The sequence below is a fragment of the Acinonyx jubatus genome, chromosome D1, assembly GCF_027475565.1.
Source record: "Acinonyx jubatus isolate Ajub_Pintada_27869175 chromosome D1, VMU_Ajub_asm_v1.0, whole genome shotgun sequence".
Taxonomy (NCBI): domain Eukaryota; kingdom Metazoa; phylum Chordata; class Mammalia; order Carnivora; family Felidae; genus Acinonyx; species Acinonyx jubatus.
In genome coordinates, this window is record NC_069390.1 from 90168865 (window position 1) to 90190831 (window position 21967).

A 21967-nucleotide genomic window follows, 5' to 3' on the forward strand; every position below is an offset into this window, starting at 1 on the left:
ATCCTTCTCCAGTCCGGGCCACTCCCCCCCCCCCCCCCCCCAGTTCTGCACCTGTCACAACTTAACCTGTCCCGTATGGCACTCTTGGGCAGATCTGATAAGATCATTCATGGCTGCTGTCAGCATGAGACACTGGCGCTCTTTCTGTGTTGTTTCTCCTACATTGCACATTAGCGTCTGACTTGAGCTTTTTTCCCCCAGCTTTATTGAGCTATAATTGACATAATACTGTGTAAGTTTAAGGTATACAATGTTAGTTTGACGCATTAAGCATTATTATGAAATGATACTACCATTACATTAGCTAACACCTCCGTCCAATCACATAATTACCTTTTCCTTTTTGTGGTGAGAATATATAAGATCTTTTCTCTCAGCAACATTCAAATATATAATAAAGTAGTATTAGTCATAATCCCCATGCTGTACATGAGATCCCCAGAACTTGTTAATAACTGGAAGTTCAGGGGCACATGGATGACTCGGTTAAGCCTCGGACCCTTGGTTTCGGTTTGGGTCATGATCTTGCGGTTTGTGAGTTCGAGCCCCACGTCACGTTCCATGCTGGCGGTGCAGAGCCTGCTGGGATTCTGTGTCTCCCTCTCTCTCTGCCCCTCCCCCATTCACTCTCTCTGTGTCTCAAAAATAAACTTAAAAAAATTTTAATAAAAAAATAAGTGGAAGTTCATACCCTTTGACCAATATCGCTCCCATTTCCCACCCCCCCTAATGCCTGGTAACAGTTGCTCTACTGTCTGTTTCTCTGAGTTAGGTTGTTGTCGATTTCACATATAAGTGAGATCATATGGTATTTGTCTTTCTTTGTCTGACTTATTTCACTATAGCATTATACCCTCCAGTTTCATCCTGTCAAAAATGGCAGGATCTCCTTCCTTCTCGTGGCTGAATAGTATTCCGTTATATATACCTTCTTTCTCCACATCCAAAACATATGAGGAATTCATACAACTCAATAGGAAAAAAAAACCCACAATTTTTAAATGGGCAGAAGACCTGAATAGACAGCTTTCTAAAGAAGACAGACATACGAGTGGCCAATGGGCATATGAAAAGGTGCTCAACATCACTAATCATCAAGAGAAATGCAAATCAAGACCATCATGAGCTATCATCTCCTACCAATTAGAATGGCTGCCATCCCAAAGACAAGAGATGACAAGTACTAGGGAGGATGTGGAGAAAGGAACCCTCCGGCACTACTTTGGGGAATGTAAATTGGTGCAGCCACTGTGGAAAACTGTATGGAGGTCCCTCAAAAAATTAAAAACAGAACTGCCGTATGATCCTGTCATTCCACTTCTGGGTATATATCCAAAGGAATTGAAATCGGGATCTCGCAGAGATATCTTCACTCTCCTGTTCATTGCAGCATTATTCACCATAACCAAGATATGGAAACAACCTGTCTGCCAAAGGATGAATGGATAAAGAAAAGGTGGTCTGTACATACAATGGAATATTGCTCAGCCGTAAGAAGGAAGGAAAATCCTAATATTTACATGGAACCATAAAAGACCCCGGATAGCCAAAGCCATCCTGAGAAAGAAGAAGAAAGCCGGAGACATCACACTTCTTGATTTCAAATTATCCTCCAGAGCTATAGTAATCAAAACAGTATAGTCCTGCTATCAAAACAGACACCCAGATCAGTGGAACAGAATAGAGCGCCCAGAAATAAACCCACGCCTATATGGTCAACTAACACTTTATGGGGAGCCAAGGAACCTCTTGGAAGAGAATGTACGAAAGGACATTCTCTTCCGTAAATGGTGCTGGGAAGAATGGATACACACGGGCAGGAAAATGAAATTGGACCCGCATTTACACCAACTCACAAAAATGAACTCAAAGTGGACCAAATACTGAAACACAAGACTTGAAACTTTTCCTAAAACTCCTAGAAGAAAACACACGGAGCCATCCTCAGCATGGCCTTGGCGGCGATTTCCTGGATATAATACCAAAAGCACAAGGCACAAGAGCAAAATTCCACAAGTGGGGGCCACATCAAACTAAAACACTCCTTCACAGCAAAGGAAACCATCAACACCACGAAAAGGCCACCTGTAGGATGGGAGAACGCATTTGCAAACTATACATTTGATTGAGCTTTCTTGACACCCTGCCTTGACCCGTGGGAAGGCACGGGTCACCTTAGCGCAGACCTGGCTCACGGCTACCCCCCCCCACCACCACCGCCGAACGCCTGCTACATCCCCACACGGTTCCTACATTCCCTCATTTGGTCCTGCGCCGTGCGAGGCCCGTTTAGCTCCACTTTACAGATGAGGAAACTGAAGCTCGGGAAGGTTTAGAAACTTGTCCAAGGTCACCGTGTAACACAGTTCCCAGCTCTGAGAGCGAAGGCTGCTCTTTCCTTACCCCACATACATTGCTCCCCTGGGGCTTTAGATGCAAGGGCCGGGTGGCCCCAAACACTAGCTGTGGGGATAACCAGAGTCAGATGGGAAGTCCTTCCCCACCCTAGTGGCAGGACCACACCCCACAGTAGGGATCATCATCTCCTCCTTGCCAACTACCCAAGCTCTGCCCCTGAGGGGACGTCTTCTGATACAGAGCACTCTGGTGCCAACACCACCCCACCCCCACCTCAACAGTGATGAGAAAAAGGGGACACTCAGAGAAGAGGCCTTACCCCCCACCTCTTATGGGTCCCACCCCTGCACTGGATGCCATGACGTACCAGCAAGATTCCTCTTCCCTCTTCAGGACAGGAGGACAGACAGACTCATTCCCTAGCTGCCAGTGTGTCAGAGATGGCCACATCTGCTGAGTCCCTCTCTGGGGACTACCTGTGGCTAAAGGGAGGAAGCCCCCTTCCAATGACAGGCCCCCACAGAGTAGAAGGCCAGCCCCGTGCCCCGGAGTGGGATGACCCTAAGGTCCGTCCCAGATTCACAGCTCCTGTAGGATCTGCTCAGACCGTCATGGTGCTGCCATCAGAGTTCAGGTGGCCGCCCTGTCCAATCCTGCTTTCTTTGTTCCTGTCGGGGTGGTCCGGAGAGGCCTCCACACTAGGCTTCTGCAGCTCTCTATCTCAGAGTCGGCTTGCAGGAGCCCAACCGGCAACAATCCCACCCGAGCCCTCCACAGGCTGGACGTAACCGGATTTCTCCCAGGGATGCCCCGGAATTGCGAAGAGGCAACAGACTCTAGATGCCTTCCACTGGCATCAAGTGTGATGAGGGCACAGTCACCCGTAAAATGTACCCTCTGTACAGAATATGAAATGCCAGCACTCTCTAGCTCCTGAGGAGAAGTGTGGTCTCTTCTCCGTGAAAAATGAGAAAGATAGGAGATTTCAAAAATATCTATGATGCTAAACTACAGATGAGCATTAAGACGCTTTTTTTTATATATAATGAATTCCAGAAGCGTGGCCCTTTTTCAGATTTAGAGGCACGTACCTTTTCAAAAACAGGCTCAGATCAGAAAAAGACTTTGACTTTTTCCTTGAGTATTCTGGCACATCGTGGATTTGGTAAATTTGCATAAAGTTGAAAGGTACACTTAGTGGTTTTCTGGGATTCCCTGAAATGAATTTCTGTGGCAAGAGGCCTGGAGAAAGCACTTCGCTTTTCTCCTGACTTGGCACGCGGCCGTCTGGTTTCACGGTTCTCTGTTGCAAGGGACAGTGTATTTTCTCTCCTCACATTTATCTCCTTCCTGAGCAGGTGGCTTGCACGTCTCCACTCTGTCTCTTTTGCTCTTTGCCTGTCTTTCCCTATTTGTCCCCCTCCCTGGACTTCTCTGTCCCTGTCACTTCGCCTCTCCTCTTCCCACCCCCTCCCTCCCCCCGCCGCCTCCCCCTTGCTGCTCCAGCCAACGGTGACAGGGAACATAGGCACATTTTCATAATGCAAAAGCAGCCTTCCGAAGCCCTCGTTTTGAAAGCCAATTATTGGAATTTCTTCTGTTGGTTTTGTAAATCCCTTAATGAGGTGACCCTTTCTCCTGCGCCCCTCTATGTCTGTAATTCCTTCTGAGGCTCCTGGTATGGGTAGAGAAGGTTTCCTCCTGGCTGCATTTCCCTCCCTAGCGAAAGCCACACAGCAACTTGAGGAGGCTGACTTGCCAGATGGGAACCCGTAGCACAACCAGCCATATCGGTTCTGCTTTCTATTTATGGGACCTGAGTCCCACCAGCCTTTTGCTGGGGCAGGATGGCTGCCTTGAAGCTGTGAAAGCAACCGAGGGCACAGAGACGATTTCTCGTACGTAAGCAGCCACACAGCACTGAGGTTAGGAGTGGGCCGCCGGCCTCACAGGGGCCCGAGCCGGATTCCTGGTTCCCCCAGTTGTGAGTTGTGTAACTTGCCGCAAGTGCATGGGCCTCGATGCCTCAGTTTCCCCATCTGTACAATAAGGACTCGAGGGCCCACAGCAAGAGGCCACCGTGAGATTTAAATCTGTAAACAGCAGCCCCTGCCACCATGATAGGTTTCTCCCCCAGACCCATCCGTGTTGACCAGGTGATCTCCAAAATCAAGTCAAGGTCAGAACTCGCTGGAGAGCTTTGATGGACACCACGAGGCAGCCTCGTGCCCGTGTTTCCTGCGAACAACGTCGAGAAGCGCACTCGCGTTGCCCTGTGGCCATCTGCACAGGAGCCGAGCTGGGGAAGGAGCAGGTCCCTTCCTTGGCAGGACAGCCCCCATCCCAGGTGGCCCAAGGAGGACACCCACGCCCTCGGCTTGCCTTCCCCTCCTGCCCCTGCCTGTGCCCGCGGTCCCAATATGCTCCCCCACGGCACACTGTTCCTTCTGCGGCTGCTCTCACGGGACGCCCCTTCCCTGGTGACTTCTCCCTCTGGCCGCCACAGGGGCTACTTCAAGCTTCCCACGCTCCCCAGCTTCCACTCACTGGTCACACATCACCCACCAGTGCGAGGTGCTCCCATGGACATGCACGCACACGGGCGTGCACACACACACACACACACACACACACACACACATGAACGCATACGCCCTTCTGTTTGCGTGGAGCCTGCCGTCTGCTGCCCTCCCCCTCCCCACCACAGTCTCCCCTCCCTCTGCTCTGCATACATCCTGTGGCTTCTTTTTCTGCTCAGTATTAATGAATCATCCGTCTCCTTGCAAACAGCGCCTCACTGATGAGATGGCTCAGACCTTCTTTCAGGGTTTAATTCGAAATAAACAGAAGGCTCGCCCTTCCTAATTTGAGGGGGGGAAACACGTGACTTTGTCTGTCTGACGTGGCATCTGCCAACCTCTGCCTCCCCTGCCCCCACCCCACCACCGTGGCCCCCTCCTCCCTGGAGGGTCCCCTGCCCATCCCATCTCTATCTCTGTGCTGCCTTTTGGCCTCTAACCTCCTCCTCATTTTGCTAAGAGGCAAGGTGCTGACCATGACATCCAGGAAGGCTGAGGCTGGGGGCACGGAACAAGTGCAGAACGAGGGACTGAAACAAGCTATTTCACGTACAATACTCTGTTCTCTGTTTCCATGTGAGTTCCTTATTGAACACACAGTGATATCAAGAGCTAGCATGTACAGAGTTCTTACTACGGTGCCAAGCTCTGAAGGCACTCGCAGTAACTCATTCAATCTGCACAACAGCCCAATGAAACAGATACTATCGTATCTATGACATAGAGATTATCTTGCACAGAGAATTCAGTGTTCGCCCCCAGTCATGCAGCCACGAGCTGGGAGCCAGGCGCTCTGCCTGCCGTCTTAGCCCCTGCACATCCGGAGCTCCAAGGGAGAGGTGGGCCTCCCAACATCCTGAACCTTTGCAGGTCACTGGAGTCAGGGGACCTCCGAGATGAGCTAGTGCCTCGGTTTCCACATTTCTCAAATATGCATGACTGTATCTGCCTTATACGGGGCTGTTGCAAGGATTGAATGATTACCTTCAAAGTACGAGAACAGTTCTCGAAGTCCTGTAAGTTCTGCAAGTATGGTAACTAGATCAATCCACGTAACGATTACTCATTATTTTTATTGTTTTCTTATGACGGTGTCCAAGGTAATGTGCTAGGTGGTGGGGGAAATGCAAAAGGCATCAAGACTCCTACCCTGGAGCAGTAGGGAACCTGAAACTGGTCCACAAATAATTGCAGGTTGTGGTGAGCGCCAGTGTAAAAGTTACAAGCACCGGGTTAGGGAAGAAGGAAAAGTTTGCTTCAACACCCCTGGGGCAGGCAAGGCACCAGTCAACAAATATTGACTAAGCTCTCACTGTGGGCTGGATACTCAACACTGGGGTGGGGAAAAAGAACCCGGCAAGGACTGGGCCTCAAGAACCTCACAGCTATCGGGGCAGCCGACAGCCCTGGTTCACGGAGGTGGCATCTGGCCTTAGGACAGTGAGAGGCAGGGACTAAGATCAAGAGGGGACTTCTTAGAGGATGTGACAATAACCTGAGACTTAAAGAATGACCAAGAGTTAACAAGGCAAAGGTAGGCTTTGAGCTGACTGGAGAGAGGCTGGGATTCCAGCCAGTTGAGACTCAGAGTAAGGACATTTCCGGAAGAGACAACTTCACAAACAAAAGCATGTCATTCTAAAAGGGCAGGCTGTCCCTGCAGAGGGGTAAACAATGAGTCCAGCTAAAGCATGAGAGAAAGAGCTGGAGAGACAAGGCCTAACTGTAGAGAACCTTGAATATGTTCCATGCTGAGGAATTGGTTTTGATCCTGGAGCGTTGGGGAGCCAGTGGACCTTGTGAGTAGTAGAGACTGGGCTTCCAGAAGAGTTACCTGGCTATAAACGGAGGTGAAAAGGAGCGGAGTGGAGAGAGTCAGTGATGAGGGCCCAGTTCTGAGATTACTACAGGAGCGCAGAGATTCGGACAGTCTTGCAGGAGCAAACCGGATGGTATGTTACTACTAAGTATATCAGTCAGCTTCTGCTGTGTAACAACCCCCCTCCCAACTCCAGGATTTAGTGAGTCTGCAATGTGGCTGAGCTCAACTGAGATGGCCCATCTCTCCTCCACATGGAGTCAGCTGGGCTCATACACACCTTTGTAGCCAACTAGCAGTAATGGCTTCACCTTCATGGGCACAGAATGTGGGGGTGCTTTAGGAAGGAGAAGCCAAGCCAGGCAGAGCAGTATGGGGTTACCTCGTGGGGGTGGGCATCCGGGTCTTCACCCAATGCCTGCTGAGGACAGGGCAGCAGAAAAGGAGAGTGACCTCTACTTCCCCAAAGAGACAGAGCATCAGACTTCTAAGCCCCAGGCACCTCGCCCATCATCTTTTAAGGGAATGAGCGCCTTCTGCTTGGAGAACCAATTACATTGCCACATCTGTACAAGGTCGGACCACTGGCAAAGGGCTCTCCTACACTGGAGGTCACTTGATCCTGGCAACTACACAGCAATCCTGGTTTTGTCATATTCCCAACTCTACAGAAAAGGACACTGAGGCACAGAGAGGCTAAGCAACTTGCCCATGACCACAAGCTAATAAGTAAAGGACTCAGGGGGCACCTGGGTGGCTCAGTCGGTTGAGCGTCCAACTTCAGCTCAGGTCATAATCTCACAGTTGTGAGTTTGAGCTCTGCGCCGGGCTCTGTGCTGACAGCTCAGAGCCCAGAGCCTGCTTCAGATTCTGTGTCTCCCTCTCTCTCTCTGTCCCTCCCCTGCTCATTCTTTGTCTCTCTCTGTCTCTCAAAAATAAATAAACATTAAAAAATTTTTAATAAATAAAAGACCCAGGATTTGAACCCACACTGCTTGACCTTCAAGTTAGCCCAACAAAGGGAGAGGGACAATTGGGGAAGAGTGACTTATTCCAAGAATTGCAGATCATTCTCATCCAAAAAAGGAATTTGAGTTTAAAAGGGGTGAAAATGAGGCTGGAGAGGTTGGAAGGAGCCTAAAAGTTCAGACTTTATCCAGATGGCGGGGGGGGGGGGGGGGGACTTTGAATGATTTTAAACAAAGGAATGCTAGATATTCGGCAAATGGTAAGGGAATGGATGGATAACCAGACATTTGTAAAGATCACTCTGGGACAGTGTGCAGCTGGGGGAGAGGGGGTTAGGTATTATAATCTAAGCAAGAAATGCTGAGGGCCTAGCCAGGAAGACTGTCCAGAATGGACAGGGAAAAACAAATTTGAAAGGTATTTCAAAGAATTATCCAGGATGGTTAGCCATACAGGATGAAGGAGAGTACAATCCAGAAAGATTCTCAGATTTGTGGCTTTGCTAATTCAATGATGGTGCCATTCCCCAAAACGGGGAACATGCGTGTTTGGGATTTATCTGCACACAGATGTTGGCCGAGTCTGCAGGAAAGCAATGTGCTTCTCCATAGACCGTGTGTAGAATGACACAGGCCAGGCAAGGGCAAACCGTGGGCAAGACCAACAGTTAAGGGTGGGAAGAAGACAGAAAGTCACATCCAGGAAGGACAGGAGAAGACCAGGAGAGAATCCTGGAGCCAACTCAGAATCTAGTTATTCCCTACCTGATCTTATTTTCTTCTTAGTACTTAATAGCATTGTATTATATCAACTCAACATTGCACTGTGTGTTTATTCGTTTGCTGTCTGTCTCTCCCAGTAGAATGTAAACCCCGCTAGGGCAGGAGCTCTGCATCCCCAGAGCTTCAAACCAGGCCTGGCACATAGTGGGTGCTCAATCCAAATTTTCCGAGTGAATGTTGAACCCGCCCTGAGAAGCAGTTCTGCAAACACAGGCACATTCCCTGTCCTGTCTTGACGGTCTGTAGTTCTGTACTTTGGCCATTAGGTGGCGCATCCACGGGAGGGAGGAAACCGGAGGCTGGGGTTACCCATGGCCCAGAACCTGACAACAGGGCAGAATGACAAAAGCGAGCAGTGGGCGGATCCGAACAGCAAAAATCACTCATCCACTCCCTTAGTCAACATCTCTCAAGCACCAGCTGCAAGCCAGGCCTATGCTTCCTAGAGCCCTCCGAAGTCGGGTTGTAGAGGGGAGCTCACAGGCATAGGCAGAGCCTGTCGGGCATCCGAGTGGGGATATGCCATCATGAGTGATCGTGATGAGGGCAGGAGGGTTGGTGGGAAGGCCTGGGAAGGGCTTCCACAGCTTTACGGGCAGGTCTGTGGGTGGCTCTGACTCTAGCAGAAAATATTACAGGGTCAAACAAACCTGGATCTAAATTCCAACCATACCGCTGATCTGCTGTGTTATCTTCGCCAGGTGATTTGCCCTCTCTGAGCGTGTATCCTCCTCGACACTATGGAGATCCCAGTTAGTACCTATTTGCAAGGATAATGAGGATAAAACAAGAGGGCCCTTGGCACAGTGTCTTTCACATAGCACCCAAACTAGATATTATTCTTAAAATATTGGACATAATAACCAGTATTTGCATAAGCCTTTACACAGCTGTCTCGGAAGTCTCCCTATCATAAAAGTAATCCTCATAATAATCCTGCAGGTATCTTTATTACCCCACTTTCCGATAAGAGGGTGAGGGTTGTCAGATTATGTAACTTGCCCACAATCATACAGCTCGTAAAGTAATGGACTCAAGCCAGGTCCGGCTCAGCAAACATATATGGGGTATCCCGAGAGGCGGACGCTATGCCAGGTGGAGGGGATCCAGGATGAACGAGGTTGCAGTCTAGGGGAGAGACTAACACCTGCAGATCACGTCCATAGACCAGGTTAGCTACCGAGATAGAAGAATGCCCAGGATCCTTTGGGATCACAGACAAAAGTCATTTGGGCCAGCCCTGGCCAAAGATTCCAGAAAGACCTCAGGGACTGGGAAAGCCCTTAGCTACGCCTTGAAGGCTGGGTCACAGTGACCCAGGAGAAGACAGGGAATGAGAACTCTAGCATTCCAAGTTCAAGAGATGCCCTGGGCAGAGGAAATTGTTTTGAAACATGCTCACGCTGGGCTGGGACTTCAAACCCAGGATCCAGCAAGCAGCGTATACCCTCTCTCTGACTTAGGTGCCAGGAAGTCTTGGAGGGAGTAGGGCACTAACAAAGGGAGAACGGCCCCCTATGTGCTCTCATTGTCCAATGAGCTCTTGCTTCAAAGCACTCTCATCAGTTCGTAATTATTCTAGGGGCCCTCCAGGGCAGTGCTCCTCAAACACTGAAGTACATACAAACTATCAGGGGTGGTTTCTTTTTTTTTATTTTTTTTTAATGTTTACTCATTTTGAGAGACAGAGACAGACAGAGCATGAGCAGGGGAGGGGCACAGAGGGAGAGGAGACACAGAATCCTAAGCAGGCTCCAGGCTCCGAGCCGTCAGCACAGAGCCCGACATGGGGCTCGAACCCACGGGCCGTGAGATCATGACCTGAGCTGAAGTCGGACGCTTCACCGACTGAGCCGCCCAGGCACCCCTGGGGTCTTTTTTCAATGCTGGTTGTGATTCCAGAGCTCCTGGTACAGCCCAAACATCTGCATTTCTTAACAAACTCCCAGGTGAAGCAGCGGCTACGGGACCATCCTGGGCACACGCTTTGAGTAACAAAGGTCTCCCCATCAGCGTCAAGGGGGCAGGCTGTGTCTGGTGTTACTCAACCATCTTATACTCAGATTGTGACATGGAAGAGGCTGAATGAACGAAAGGGAAGGATAAAGGGCAGAAGGTAGAAGGGAATAATGCTGAACGCTGGTTGGCCTACAGGCCTGAAGCTAGAGACAAGAGATGGGCCCGGGGATTCTCCCTCCGTGGGGTCAGCTCTGGCACTCCCAGCATGAACTAAGCCCACGCCGTACCCCACCCAGGTCCCTTGGGGCTGAACACCAATGCCTAAAAACAAAGACGAGCAGTGTCAGCAGCAAACCTCATCCTGCTCTCGGCCAAGTGTCTCTAATCTGTCACCATGCTTAGCCCACAGCCTTCCCCCCAGCCTATGATCCAAATTGGGCTGGTGTCCCTCCTCCACCAGAAGGCATGGTGCTACCATGAAACAGGCTGAGAACCACCCCCGCTCCCACCCCCAAGCCATTCCAGCCCACGCTGCCCTCTCCAGAAATGACAGGAAGCAGCTAGTCCCGCAGCGTCGCAGCATAGAGTTTCTGCACTGCTGTCCCAGGGAGGGCTAGCAGGCTCCCCCTTTTTGCTACCCACCCCCCCCAACACTCACTCATCCACCATCCCCAACTCTACCCCACCACACACACACACAGAGTGTAAAAAGTGCTGACCCCAAAAGTCAATGCCCATGACAGACCTCCCACCCAGCAATCTTCAGTTTATTAACTCAACAAATTCTTGAGCTCCTACTATATGCCAGGCACTGATCCAGACACAGAATTACTGCAATGACCAGGACAGATAAGGTCTTTCTTTGGTGTCAGGAAGCCTCCTTTGTAATATGGGAAAACAGATAATAAATGAACCTGGCGATAAGGAAAATAAAGTGGGGGGGATCTAACAGAGAATAATGGAGGGGCTATTGTACAGGGTGGCCAGGCCCCCCTGAGGAGATGACATTTAAGCTGTGTCCTCACTGACAGGAAGAAGCCAGCAAGACAAGGATACAGAAAAGAGATTCCAGAGAAGAGCAAGGGCAAGGCCTGGGCCAGGGGTGAGCTTGGCTTGTTCGGCAAACAGGAAGGCCGTGGGCAGGGTAGAGTGGGTGAGGGGGTGGTGGAAGTCAGTCGCAGATGCAGCCCAGGGCTGAAGGTGCAGGTGCTTGTAGGCAACAGAGAGGAGTTCACACTATGTTCTAGGTAAAGTATGAGCCACTGGCAGGTTTGAAACTGAGCAGGGACACAACCGGATTCATGTTTTTAATAGAACACTTGTGGAGAATGCACTGTGTGTGAGTTGAACGAGACCCAGAGCTGCCCTCCTTAGCTTAGCGTCTGCGAGGTGCTCTGCCATGCCGTTGGGGGCAGGAAGGTGGCCTGGCTGACCTCCCACTCTTCCTTCTCCAGCAACCACTGGGCAGAATAACCCTCTGTGTCCCTGCTGCTGGCCTCTGTCGGCTGACAGGCCCCATCTGGGCTGACGGAGCCTCCGAGGAATCCCAGAAGCGTGGTCAGGGGCCTACTTAGGTGACCAACTGGATTTGGGAGGAAACGCCCACGGTGCTGCCCTTGGCCTGGCACCAAGGGCATCTTCCTAGCCAGTTCTGGTAAGGTTGGCCAACTGAGCAAACCAAGACCAATGAGTCAAATGAGCTTCATGCTGTATAGTCACTGGGCAGGGGCAGTGAGCACTTTCAGAACAGGGCAGAAACCCTCTGACCCCAGCTCCACTTTGCCCTCTGTCCAGCTGGTGGCCTGTGGGAAGAACAGCCAGATGGTCACCCGGAGCCTATGCTCTAGTCCAGAAGCTCAAGGCCTTCTGATCGCAGGATCCCTTCTTAGAGTTAGTTGTGGGGCTGGCTGGTGTTTCCTCAGCTTTTAGCTGTGGCTTTTAGGCACAGAATCTCTTGTTCCCTAAGACGGTATAAAGAGCCTCAGGTATATAAAACGGATCAAAGCTTCACCTCGCCGGTGGAGCCAAGAGGCACTTCCCAAGCCCAAGTCCATGCTTCTTTGCACTCATTCACCGATAACTTTGGGCAGCACTTGTGCTCTCTGACCTCAGTTTCCTCCTCTGTCATCGCGGAACTCAGCCGTGTCTCCTTGCAACACCTTGCCACACAAGCCCCCTTGCCCTTTGCAGCAGAGCTCCGAGAAAAGTCCTCAAGGGCCCCCTCCGCGCAGCGAGAGACGCGGGTGCCCCATGTTGCCCACCCACATGTGTGGCACAGTTTGCAGGGCAGAGCAAGAGGGGAGACCACCCCCCCCCCAAGCCGCCTGCCCCAACCCTGGACTCTAGGAGAGCAAAGTGCATGGGCCAAGCAGCCCTTCAGTGGTAAGGCTGGAATTGGCATGATCCGTTCCTTCCACAAGCAGCGCCCAGGAGCCAGCCCCTGAGGCAGGGTTGTGCCCCTCCTCGGGCCAACATCCAGCTCTGGAGACCGGCTCTGCTTGGGGTGCACTCGGGCCTTCCTCGGGCCTCAGTCACCCAACAGTTAACGCGTTTCTTCTTGACTGACAACCAGCATAACACCAAAACAGTCAACTATTTTTATCTCTGGATTAATCACAAAAGGCTAACGCTTCCACCTTCCCTGTGATTAAAAATTAGGAGACCAAACTCTATAGTGGTTCAGGATAATAACCAATCCTGTGAGGGCGAGGTATGAATAATGCATCTCCAGGCTTGGGCGGCTGGCGCCTTCCCCCCCCCCCCCACCCCTCTGCCTGGGCCCCAGTCCCAGCTCCAGGACCCGGGCCTGAATGGAGACGTAATGAGTCGCCCCCTTCCATCGAAGCAACAGCTGCCAAGAACGACTGTTGATTTCTATTCAGCCTCGTGGCCCCCAAACATCCTCCCTCCTCACCCACTCCCACCCCCACACCCCAGCCCCATCCGCACCCCCTCCTACCCCATCTGGTGTGCAGCGAGGCGAAGGCCAATCAATAATGCATAGCTACATGAATAACCGCATGATAACCACTTATTTGGGAAGATATAATCAGGACCCATTCTGCGGCTGGGGGTGTGTGTGTGTGCGTGTGTGTGAGTGTGCGTGTGTGTGCGCACGCCTGGGTACTCACAAAACAGAGTCCTCCTCCCCCCTCTCCTCCTCTGCACGCCCTCTAATCCAATATTTCAGAACACAGCAGTAGGCAGCAAGAAGGAAGCCTGGCCCCTCACTGCATTTGGTTTCGAGAAAGCCCTCCTCAGGCTCCATGCTGTGATCACGGTGTGCTGTGCACCTGAGCAAAGGCCCAGAGACCGTGGGTTCTCAAACTTGGTCACACACCAGAATCATCCGGGGAGTTGTAAAACCTCCTGGTGCTTAGGGTCCACCTCCAGAGATTGGGACTGCCAACAGGATTTTTTAAAACCGCCCCCGGAAGATTATGATATGCAACCAAGGTTGAGAACCACTGCCTCGGACCCAAGAAATGTCAGCGCCACAGAGAACTTTCCAGATCTCCTGTTGTCCTTTCATATGTTGTATCTGGTGAAATAAAGCCACCAGGAGGGACAAGCTTCCCCAATTTACCCTCTGATTTAGGGCACTCTCCACAAGACCACACCAGTTGGCTCTTCACTGGGGAACCCACGGAGACAAGGATGGCCAGGTGTTTCTTCTATTCCCAGAGATGCCAATGGTTCTTTCCATCTCCCCTGGCTCTCCCCAAGCTCAGCCAGGGCACTCCATCCTGGGCACCTAATGGAGAGAAAGCTTCCACCACAGAAGAAAGCCCCAGCCCAGCCCTCCCGCCCAGCCCCGTTGCATAGAGACAAAATTCCCCTCATCGGCAACTGTCACACCCACCCCCCATTTGTGAAAAGCCCACATCAGCCTCTCTTTTGCTCTCTGGCCACACCAGCACCAAGGAGGCCTCTGGCACTGATGAAGGAGTTTGGGGTGGGCAGGGGGTGGGGGGTTGTCCTTATCATCCAGCCCACAGCCAACATCTGCCTAAGCCCTGAGCCCCCTGGGGAGGCCAGGCCGGGTTGGATGAGGCCAACTTCCTCCCTGGGCCAGGATCTCGGGTGGAGTTCTGGGGCTGATGATAGCGTCTTGTAAGCCCTGATGGTTTGTTTTTCCTCAGAAAATGGAAACTTGGGGGTTGGCACACACTGCGCTATAGTAATGAACCGCGCCTCCTCCGAGGCCAGGAAGGAACAGGGCAGGGCCACTAGTGGAAGGTGTGCAGCTTTGGGTGTTTACCTGGAGTTTTCCTGAGGAGCCTGGATGCACCAGGAGAGTGGCAGATGGGGGGAGGCCCCGGGCAGGGGAGGGAAGCCAGGCAGGTTGTGGGAACGTGCCCTGAGGGGCAGAGGCTGGACAGCACAGCCTGCTAGGTCAGAACTGGCCCAGCCCTGCTCTCTGGCTCTGCTGCGTCTGTCTTCTCTGAGCCTGTAGTGCAGAAACTTACACAGGACCTGGGTGGAAGGATAGACGTTCCCTGGCAACTGGGCAAAGAAGGTCTTTTGTGCTGGGACCCCATCTCATCACCCAGTCTCCTCTTCATTCGTTCACCGAGCAAACATGTGGCTCAGCCCTCCCCAGGCCTCCGGCACTGACCCACCCAGCCATTCCCTGGGGGAGGAAGACCAGAGATTCATCAAGTAGTCTCCAGGGAGACCTTCCCCTTCTGTGGTTTGTCCAGGGAGGAGAGTCAGGAAGCTGCAGAGGCCTGAGACCCTCCCTTGTGTCCATAAGCACGAACATAAGAAGAGGCTCTGTAACCTGAGGCCAGTCACTTAACTTCTCTGGGCCTCCTCTCCAAGTGATGGTCATCTATCATCATAACTGCCCATCCTACATCCCATGGTCACCGTGGGGATCACAGGGGTGACTCCAAGGGACTTGGGCAAATGTTTATGGAGTTTATGCCACCAGGCACTGGGCCCTGAGCAGGGCAGGGTGGGAGCCTCAGCCCCTGCCGTGGATGTCCTTCCCCTGTGGCACTCCCATCTGGAGAGCCACAAGTCTCCGGCCACCCTGTGATGAACTGCAGCGGGAGAAGTGGGCAGCAGAGATCCCCGACTCTGGGATGAGGCAGTTGGAGCCACTCTGGAAGAATCCGGCACTCAGGAGATGCCAGGGGTCCCACAGCCGTCTGAAACACTGACTCAGCCTTCCTAGGAGTCCCCTCACCTGTCACCTGCCCCCCTGCAAGGAAAAGGGCTGGCTGGGAGCTGCAGGTGTCAGAGGACCCGGGTGGCATCCCTGGCTCTGGTGCTGATGCTGCTCATTCCCCGAGCGACCTTGAGCAAGTCATTTAATCCTGCTGGGCCTCGATTTCCGGATCCGTGTAATTGGGATAATAATAATGTTTACTTTGCAAGATTGTTGTAAGGATTAAATCAGACAACAGATGTGCCAGTGCTTTGTTTAAGAGAGAGAGAGAGAGAGAGAGAGAGAGAAGTTAAAAAGAAAGAAAGTACAGATAGTATCTAGGCAGCGGCTCTTTGCTTCCCGATCTGTGAAACGAGGCTAATGATGCCTGCCCTGTCCCCTCACAGGCGCGTCGTGAGCTTCGGATGAGATGATGGCATGAACATTGTCTGCAAATAAACATGCAGTGCATATGTCAGAGATTACTGCTGTTGTTGCTATTATAGTTAGAATACAAGGGGATTATACATTTTATTAAAGTATAATTATTGTTTGTCGGCGGCTCCATAAAATCCGCCCAGCCCAGAGCCTGCCAGCCCTGCCGGAGGCCAAGGGTGCCCTCAGCCTGACCTCTCTGCTCCTCTCCCCGCAGTGCCGCCCGATGACCCGGTCATCCTGGGGGGCCCTGTGATCAGCCTGAGGGCGGGGGACCCACTCAACCTCACCTGCCACGCAGACAACGCCAAGCCTGCGGCCTCCATCATCTGGTTGCGGAAGGGAGAGGTCATCAATGGGGCCACCTACTCCAAGGTGAGGCCTGGGGGCAGGAGGAAGGGCGGGGCTTCGTGGGGATGGGGCGGGGCCTCATGGGCATGGGGCGGGGCTGCGTGGGGAGAGCCACCACTCCCCATCTCTATCGCTCCTGCTCCCTCTGTGTGTGCTTTTTGTCTCTCATTCTTTGCTACCTCTCTGTGTCTTTCTTTTTCTCTCGCGCTCTGTGTCACTTTTTCCCTCTCGTGCTGTGTTTCTATTTATCTGACCTTTTCTGTTTCCCCGACTGTGTAACTCTGCCTTCTCTTCTTTCCTGGGGTAATTACTGGGCTCGGCCAAGACCCTACGAATAGAGAATGGTCGGAGGAGGAGACTCAGGGGCAGAAGTGGCCAGGGCCTAGGGTTGCCAGATAAAATACAGGACACCCAGTTACATTTGAATTTCAGTATAAGTATGTCCCAAATATCACATGGGGCATCATTATGCACCATACTAATCTAAAACAATTATTCATTGTGTGTCTGCAATTCAGATTTAATGCAATTCAGAGTGTCCTGTATTTTTATTTGCTAAATCTGGCCACCTTTCCAGGGCTACTGGGTAAGGCTGTTAAGTTCTCCCCGGCCCCAGATGCACCTGACTCAGGGGCCAGGGAAGGCTGGAATCCAGCCCATACTCCCTTACCTTGCCCTGCACCCTGCTCTACCTACCTGCAGGGGTGCCTTTCTGTCATTCACATGAAGTGCCATGAATTGGAAATGCCCTGAACTCACCCCTGTATTAGTTAGGTTTTTTATTTTCTATATTTGTTGATGCTTTGACATCTCAAAGCCTTGCAGATGAGGAGGGACTTTCACTCCCAGGGTTAGCTAATTCCTGGAGACAGCAAACCAAGGTGCTGAGAACAGGCCTTTGCTGGGCCAACCTAACAATCCCGCATCCGTACCCACACCTCGTCCTTTATCAGGCTGGCAGTCCCAGGTGCGAATCCTCCTACCCTAAATCCTCAGGGCTGGATCCTGGGTAACTAAAGATCACTCCTAGGGCCTAGAGCCTGTGGAAATTGTTCAGACCACCCATTCCTAAACTCTTTCGGCTGCCCACGCTGCCTTGTCCATTCTTTCCCACAAAACTACAATAAAGACTTGCACCGTATTTTCCCCTCGTTCCCTCTGTCTCCTGACCAACCCTTCCGCCCTCCGTGGAGCCGCAAGCGAAACTGTGAGGAACAAACTACCTTCTTCATGGCAGTCATCTCCTGAGCTGCCGGCCTCACCCCTACCTGAATAAAAATAAAATCCCAGGGGGGCGCCTGGGTGGCGCAGTCGGTCAAGCGTCCGACTTCAGCCAGGTCACGATCTCGCGGTCCGGGAGTTCGAGCCCCGCGTCAGGCTCTGGGCTGATGGCTCAGAGCCTGGAGCTTGTTTCCGATTCTGTGTCTCCCTCTCTCTCTGCCCCTCCCCCGTTCATGCTCTGTCTCTCTCTGTCCCAAAAATAAATAAACGTTGAAAAAAAAAATTTTTTTTTAATAAATAAATAAATAAAATAAAATCCCAGGGACATGTTAAAGCAGCTTCCACCAAACTCCAGTCAAGGAAAATTGTAAATAGCGTCCTAGACTGCATTTATATACCACAGAGCCTTTAAAGATGAACAGGACTGTAGAGGAGGGCTGGTCCAGTTCCCTTGATCCGCAGGTAGAAAACCGAGGCCTGGCAAGAGAAGTGACTGCCCTTCTCAGTTGGTGAGTGGCTGGAAGGACAGTCTCATGGTGCCCGGGGCTTCACTCCTTCCTGTGTTCCTCTCAATACCGCTTCAGACAGATGGGCGGCTGCTGAGAGGTTGTGTCAGGCCCCAGGGCCAGCCAACACACCCTGGCTCTGAAACTAGAGGTCTCTCCTCTCCCTGTGGCTCTCCCTGGCCTCAGAAAGTGGGGAGATGCATACGACCTGTTCCCCACTCCCACCCAACCACCAGCTCCTCTCCCTGGGTCTTGAAAAGATAAGCAAGGAGGTGCCTGGGTGGCCCAGTCAGTTAAGCATCTGACTTCGGCTCAGGTCATGATCTCGAGGTTTGTGAGTTCGAGCCCCACATGGGGCTCTGTGCTGACAGCTCGGAGCCTGGAGCCTGGAGCCTGGAGCCTGCCTCGGATTCTGTGTCTCCCTCTCTCTCTGCCCCTGCCCCGCTCAAGCTCCGTCTCTCTCTCTCAAACATAAATAAACATTAAAAAAATTTTCTTTTAAAAAGAAAATAGAAGCAAGGCTTTCACCATCAGTGGAGGGTATGAGGCAGGACTGATGCTTCTCTGAGGGTGTGTCCTTCCTATCCAAAGCTGACCACCCCATCAAGGTGTCACGCGGAGCCTGGTGCCAGAACCCAGGACGAATGCCTTCCCTCGGGCATAAGTCCACCCAGGGGGAAGCTGCCCATCGAGAAATAAATCCCTCACCCATGTCCTGGGCTGGAGCCCCTCTGTTGTGTTATGAAATACAAAAATACAGCACAGGGAGTACATCACCCACATAAGGATGAAAAGGCAGGTAAGGGGTGTTCCTTCCTATCTGGGCATCTGTCCATTCCCTCTCTGAAGTTGGGCCAGCCTGACCCCTGCCAAGGTTTACTTCCTGCAGAGGACACGCCCCCATGGTAAAGAGAAAGGTCAGAGTCACCGTGCTGAACCTGTCCGGGGGCCGCCCTTGCCCCCAGCATGTTGCCCTCATGATGTGGATTTGGCCCCGCTGAGAGTCTGGAACCATGCTACAGCTGACCAGAGCAGGGAGCCTCGCTCACCCTCTGTCCCACCCAACCCTGTTCACACTCCCGCAGGCCTATGGCCCGTGTGACAGCACCAGGCAGTGAGGGGCCAGCATTCCAGACCCTGCTCTGTGAACCTCAGGAGAGTCATTCCTTGGGCATCAGTTTCCTCTCCCATAAAACAAAGGGGTTGGATCAGACTCTCTGTGTTAGTAGGCTCGGGCCGCATAGCAAAATACCACAGACCAGTGGCTTAAACAATAGGCATTTGTTTCTCACAGGTCTGGAGGCTGGAAGTCCAAGATCAAGGTGCCAGCTCTGGTGACTTCTCTCTTCCTGAAAGACAGCATGTTCTCTCTGTGTCTTCACATGGCCTTTCCTCTGTGTGTGCAGAGAGAGGCAGATCTCTGGTGTCTCTTCCTCTCCTTATAAGGACACCAGTCCTCTTGGATCAGGGCCCCACCCTTATGACCTCATTTAACCTCCATGACCTCCTTAAAGTCCCCATAGCCTCATGTAGTCACATTGGGGGTCAGGGCTTCTCCATATGAATTCTGGGCAGGGGGACAGACCCATCCATAACAGGTGCCTGCCGTCTCTGACAAGGTATAAACCTACAACTTGGAGCTCACGGAGGGGGGGATGATCCAGCAGTGTTTACATGGAACCAGCTCTATGGGCTATCAGGCCCCACCCCTCTGCCTCCCCGCTTCTTCCGGGATTGCAAGGACCATTAACACAGGCACTGCCGACGTCCGGAAGGCAGAGCAGCCCCAGACAAGCTATGCATGAGGGGCCAGGGCCATGAGCAGCTGAAACAGACAGGGTCAGAGAGAGAGATTGAGAGAGCACACAAGTGCACACACAGCCAAGCTGTGTCCAGAGTCCACAGAAAAGATCCCCCGGGGACAGCCCTGACAGCCCTGAGTTCTCAAGCCCTTGGTATGTGTCACATAGTGGTGGGTCAGCCCCTGGGCCCGGGAGCTGGGCAGCCTCACTTTGAATCCAGCCTCCACCACCTTCCGGCTGCCTAACCTTGCCATGCCTCGGCATCCCCATCTATACAGTGGGACCCAGAACGGCACCTGCCTCAAGGGATACCTGTGAGGCTTGAATGAGAACCCTGCCTGGGCCCCTCCCTTGATCCAACCAGGCCCTGGGGTTCGCCCTGCTGTCTGCTTTCCTAGATGAGAATGCCCACCTCATGGTCGGGCTCCGTCACATATTATGGTGATTTAATCTCTCTGCCTCAGTTTCCCCAGCTGGAAAACAGGATGACATTAACCATGGACGCCCGTGAGGATGGCTGAAACACGGAAAAGGAATTATGCATTGAAGGCACCTGGCATAGAGTCAGAGCGTCGGTCGTGTTAGTCCCTCCCCTCAGAGCTCTGCCTCACTCACCCCACTTCTCCCTCCTCAGAGGTCACACAGCAGTCCTGGTTTCATGGAACCTTCTTTCTGCTGTCCAGCAGGGAAGCAGGGGAAGGATGAGCTGGTAGGATGGAGGGCGGCACTACTGAGGATGGCCAGGCCCCTTGACCTGGGAGGTCAGTCAGGAAAAAGAAGCACCCTCTGGCCCACCGCCCACCCCCCAGCATAGGCTGTGGTGCCTCTCCCTAAACATGCTGTCACCAGAGCCCTCCTGGCCCGGTCGCTTGGGTGCATGCCTGGGACTCTGGCAGGTGTCTGGCTGGGGCAGCATGGGAGCTGGTGGCAAGGCTTCACTCCAAGTCCTCTCCGACTGGACGTCCAGCCTCAGACTGCCTTCTCTGGGCCTGGCACCAGAATGGAGGCCACATGGCATTCATCTGGAAAGCCAGCAGATTCACAAACCAGGGGAGGCACGACAGGTTAGGGAAAAGGGGGGAAGACGAGCCGGGCTGAGCCCAGAGACAAATCTTCCCGGAGAGCCAGCTTCTTGCTCCATCTGTTACCTCCCCAACAACTGCCAGGTGGCAGGACACAGCCTTGACCCTGATGGGGGAGGGGGAGCCGGAAGGAAGGTTGTTTGGTCTTAGGACCCTCGAGTCATGTATGTATCTACCTTGAAGCCCCTTATTCTCCAGCCCTACCTCTCTGCTCCCTCCAGCTTCCGGCTGCTGCCTGCCCAGGGGCCACCCACCCACCATCAGGACCAGGAGCCTCCTTAGGGCCCCTGCTAAGAGGGACCCTGGAAGAACACTCCTTAAGGCCCTCACTGGGACCCAACTCCCTCCATGAGCCCCCTCCACTGTGCCTTCTCTCCCCACTAGTCACCCCGGCTCTGCCCTCCACCCCCTCTGTTTATCTTAAGGGCCTAGAGTCTCTACCCAGGGTGGCAGTTGCCTGTCATCTGGGCCTCCTTTGTGAAGGGCATCCATTTTCAACCAGGGCACAAGACTGGGGTCCCTGAGGATGCAGGGTCTGGGGCAAATGGCACTGTGGTTCTCCACCTTTCCTTACAGCCCTCATTCAAGCCATGTGACCACAGGCCATAATGGATCCCCCAGGCAACTATAAAAAGGGGAAAGCAGAGAGTAGATTTAAAAAAAAAAAAAAAAAAAAGGACATGGCAGGTGGGGGAGGTGAGTGAGGAAGGGAGAAGAGAGGAGGCCTTGTTGCCAGGCAATCAGGCCTCACTCAAGGGCTTTCCAGTCTGTTTGCATATCAATGAGCTTCCCAGATTTAGCACCAGGGATGGGGCACCCACCCCCTGCATTCCCTCCAAATCTCGCACATCCACCGCTCCCCACCTGTGGTTCCCACCCAGACATCACCAGGCCTCCCATCTCTTGGGGTGCAGCCCGGCTCTCCACTGCCCAGCTGAGGCCCTGGGGG

The 21967-nt window shown here is 52.6% G+C and overlaps 1 protein-coding gene across 6 annotated transcripts in view; it reads left to right on the forward strand.

Annotated features, from left to right (window-relative positions):
* Nucleotides 1–21967, forward strand: part of KIRREL3 (kirre like nephrin family adhesion molecule 3) — a 550840-nt gene that overhangs the window by 492142 nt on the left and 36731 nt on the right. For all 6 annotated transcript variants that reach the window (XM_027036894.2, XM_027036896.2, XM_027036895.2 and 3 more), the window contains one exon: nt 16274–16431. In XM_027036894.2, coding sequence (XP_026892695.1) covers nt 16274–16431 — 158 coding nt within the window. The remainder of the gene's footprint in view (nt 1–16273; nt 16432–21967) is intronic.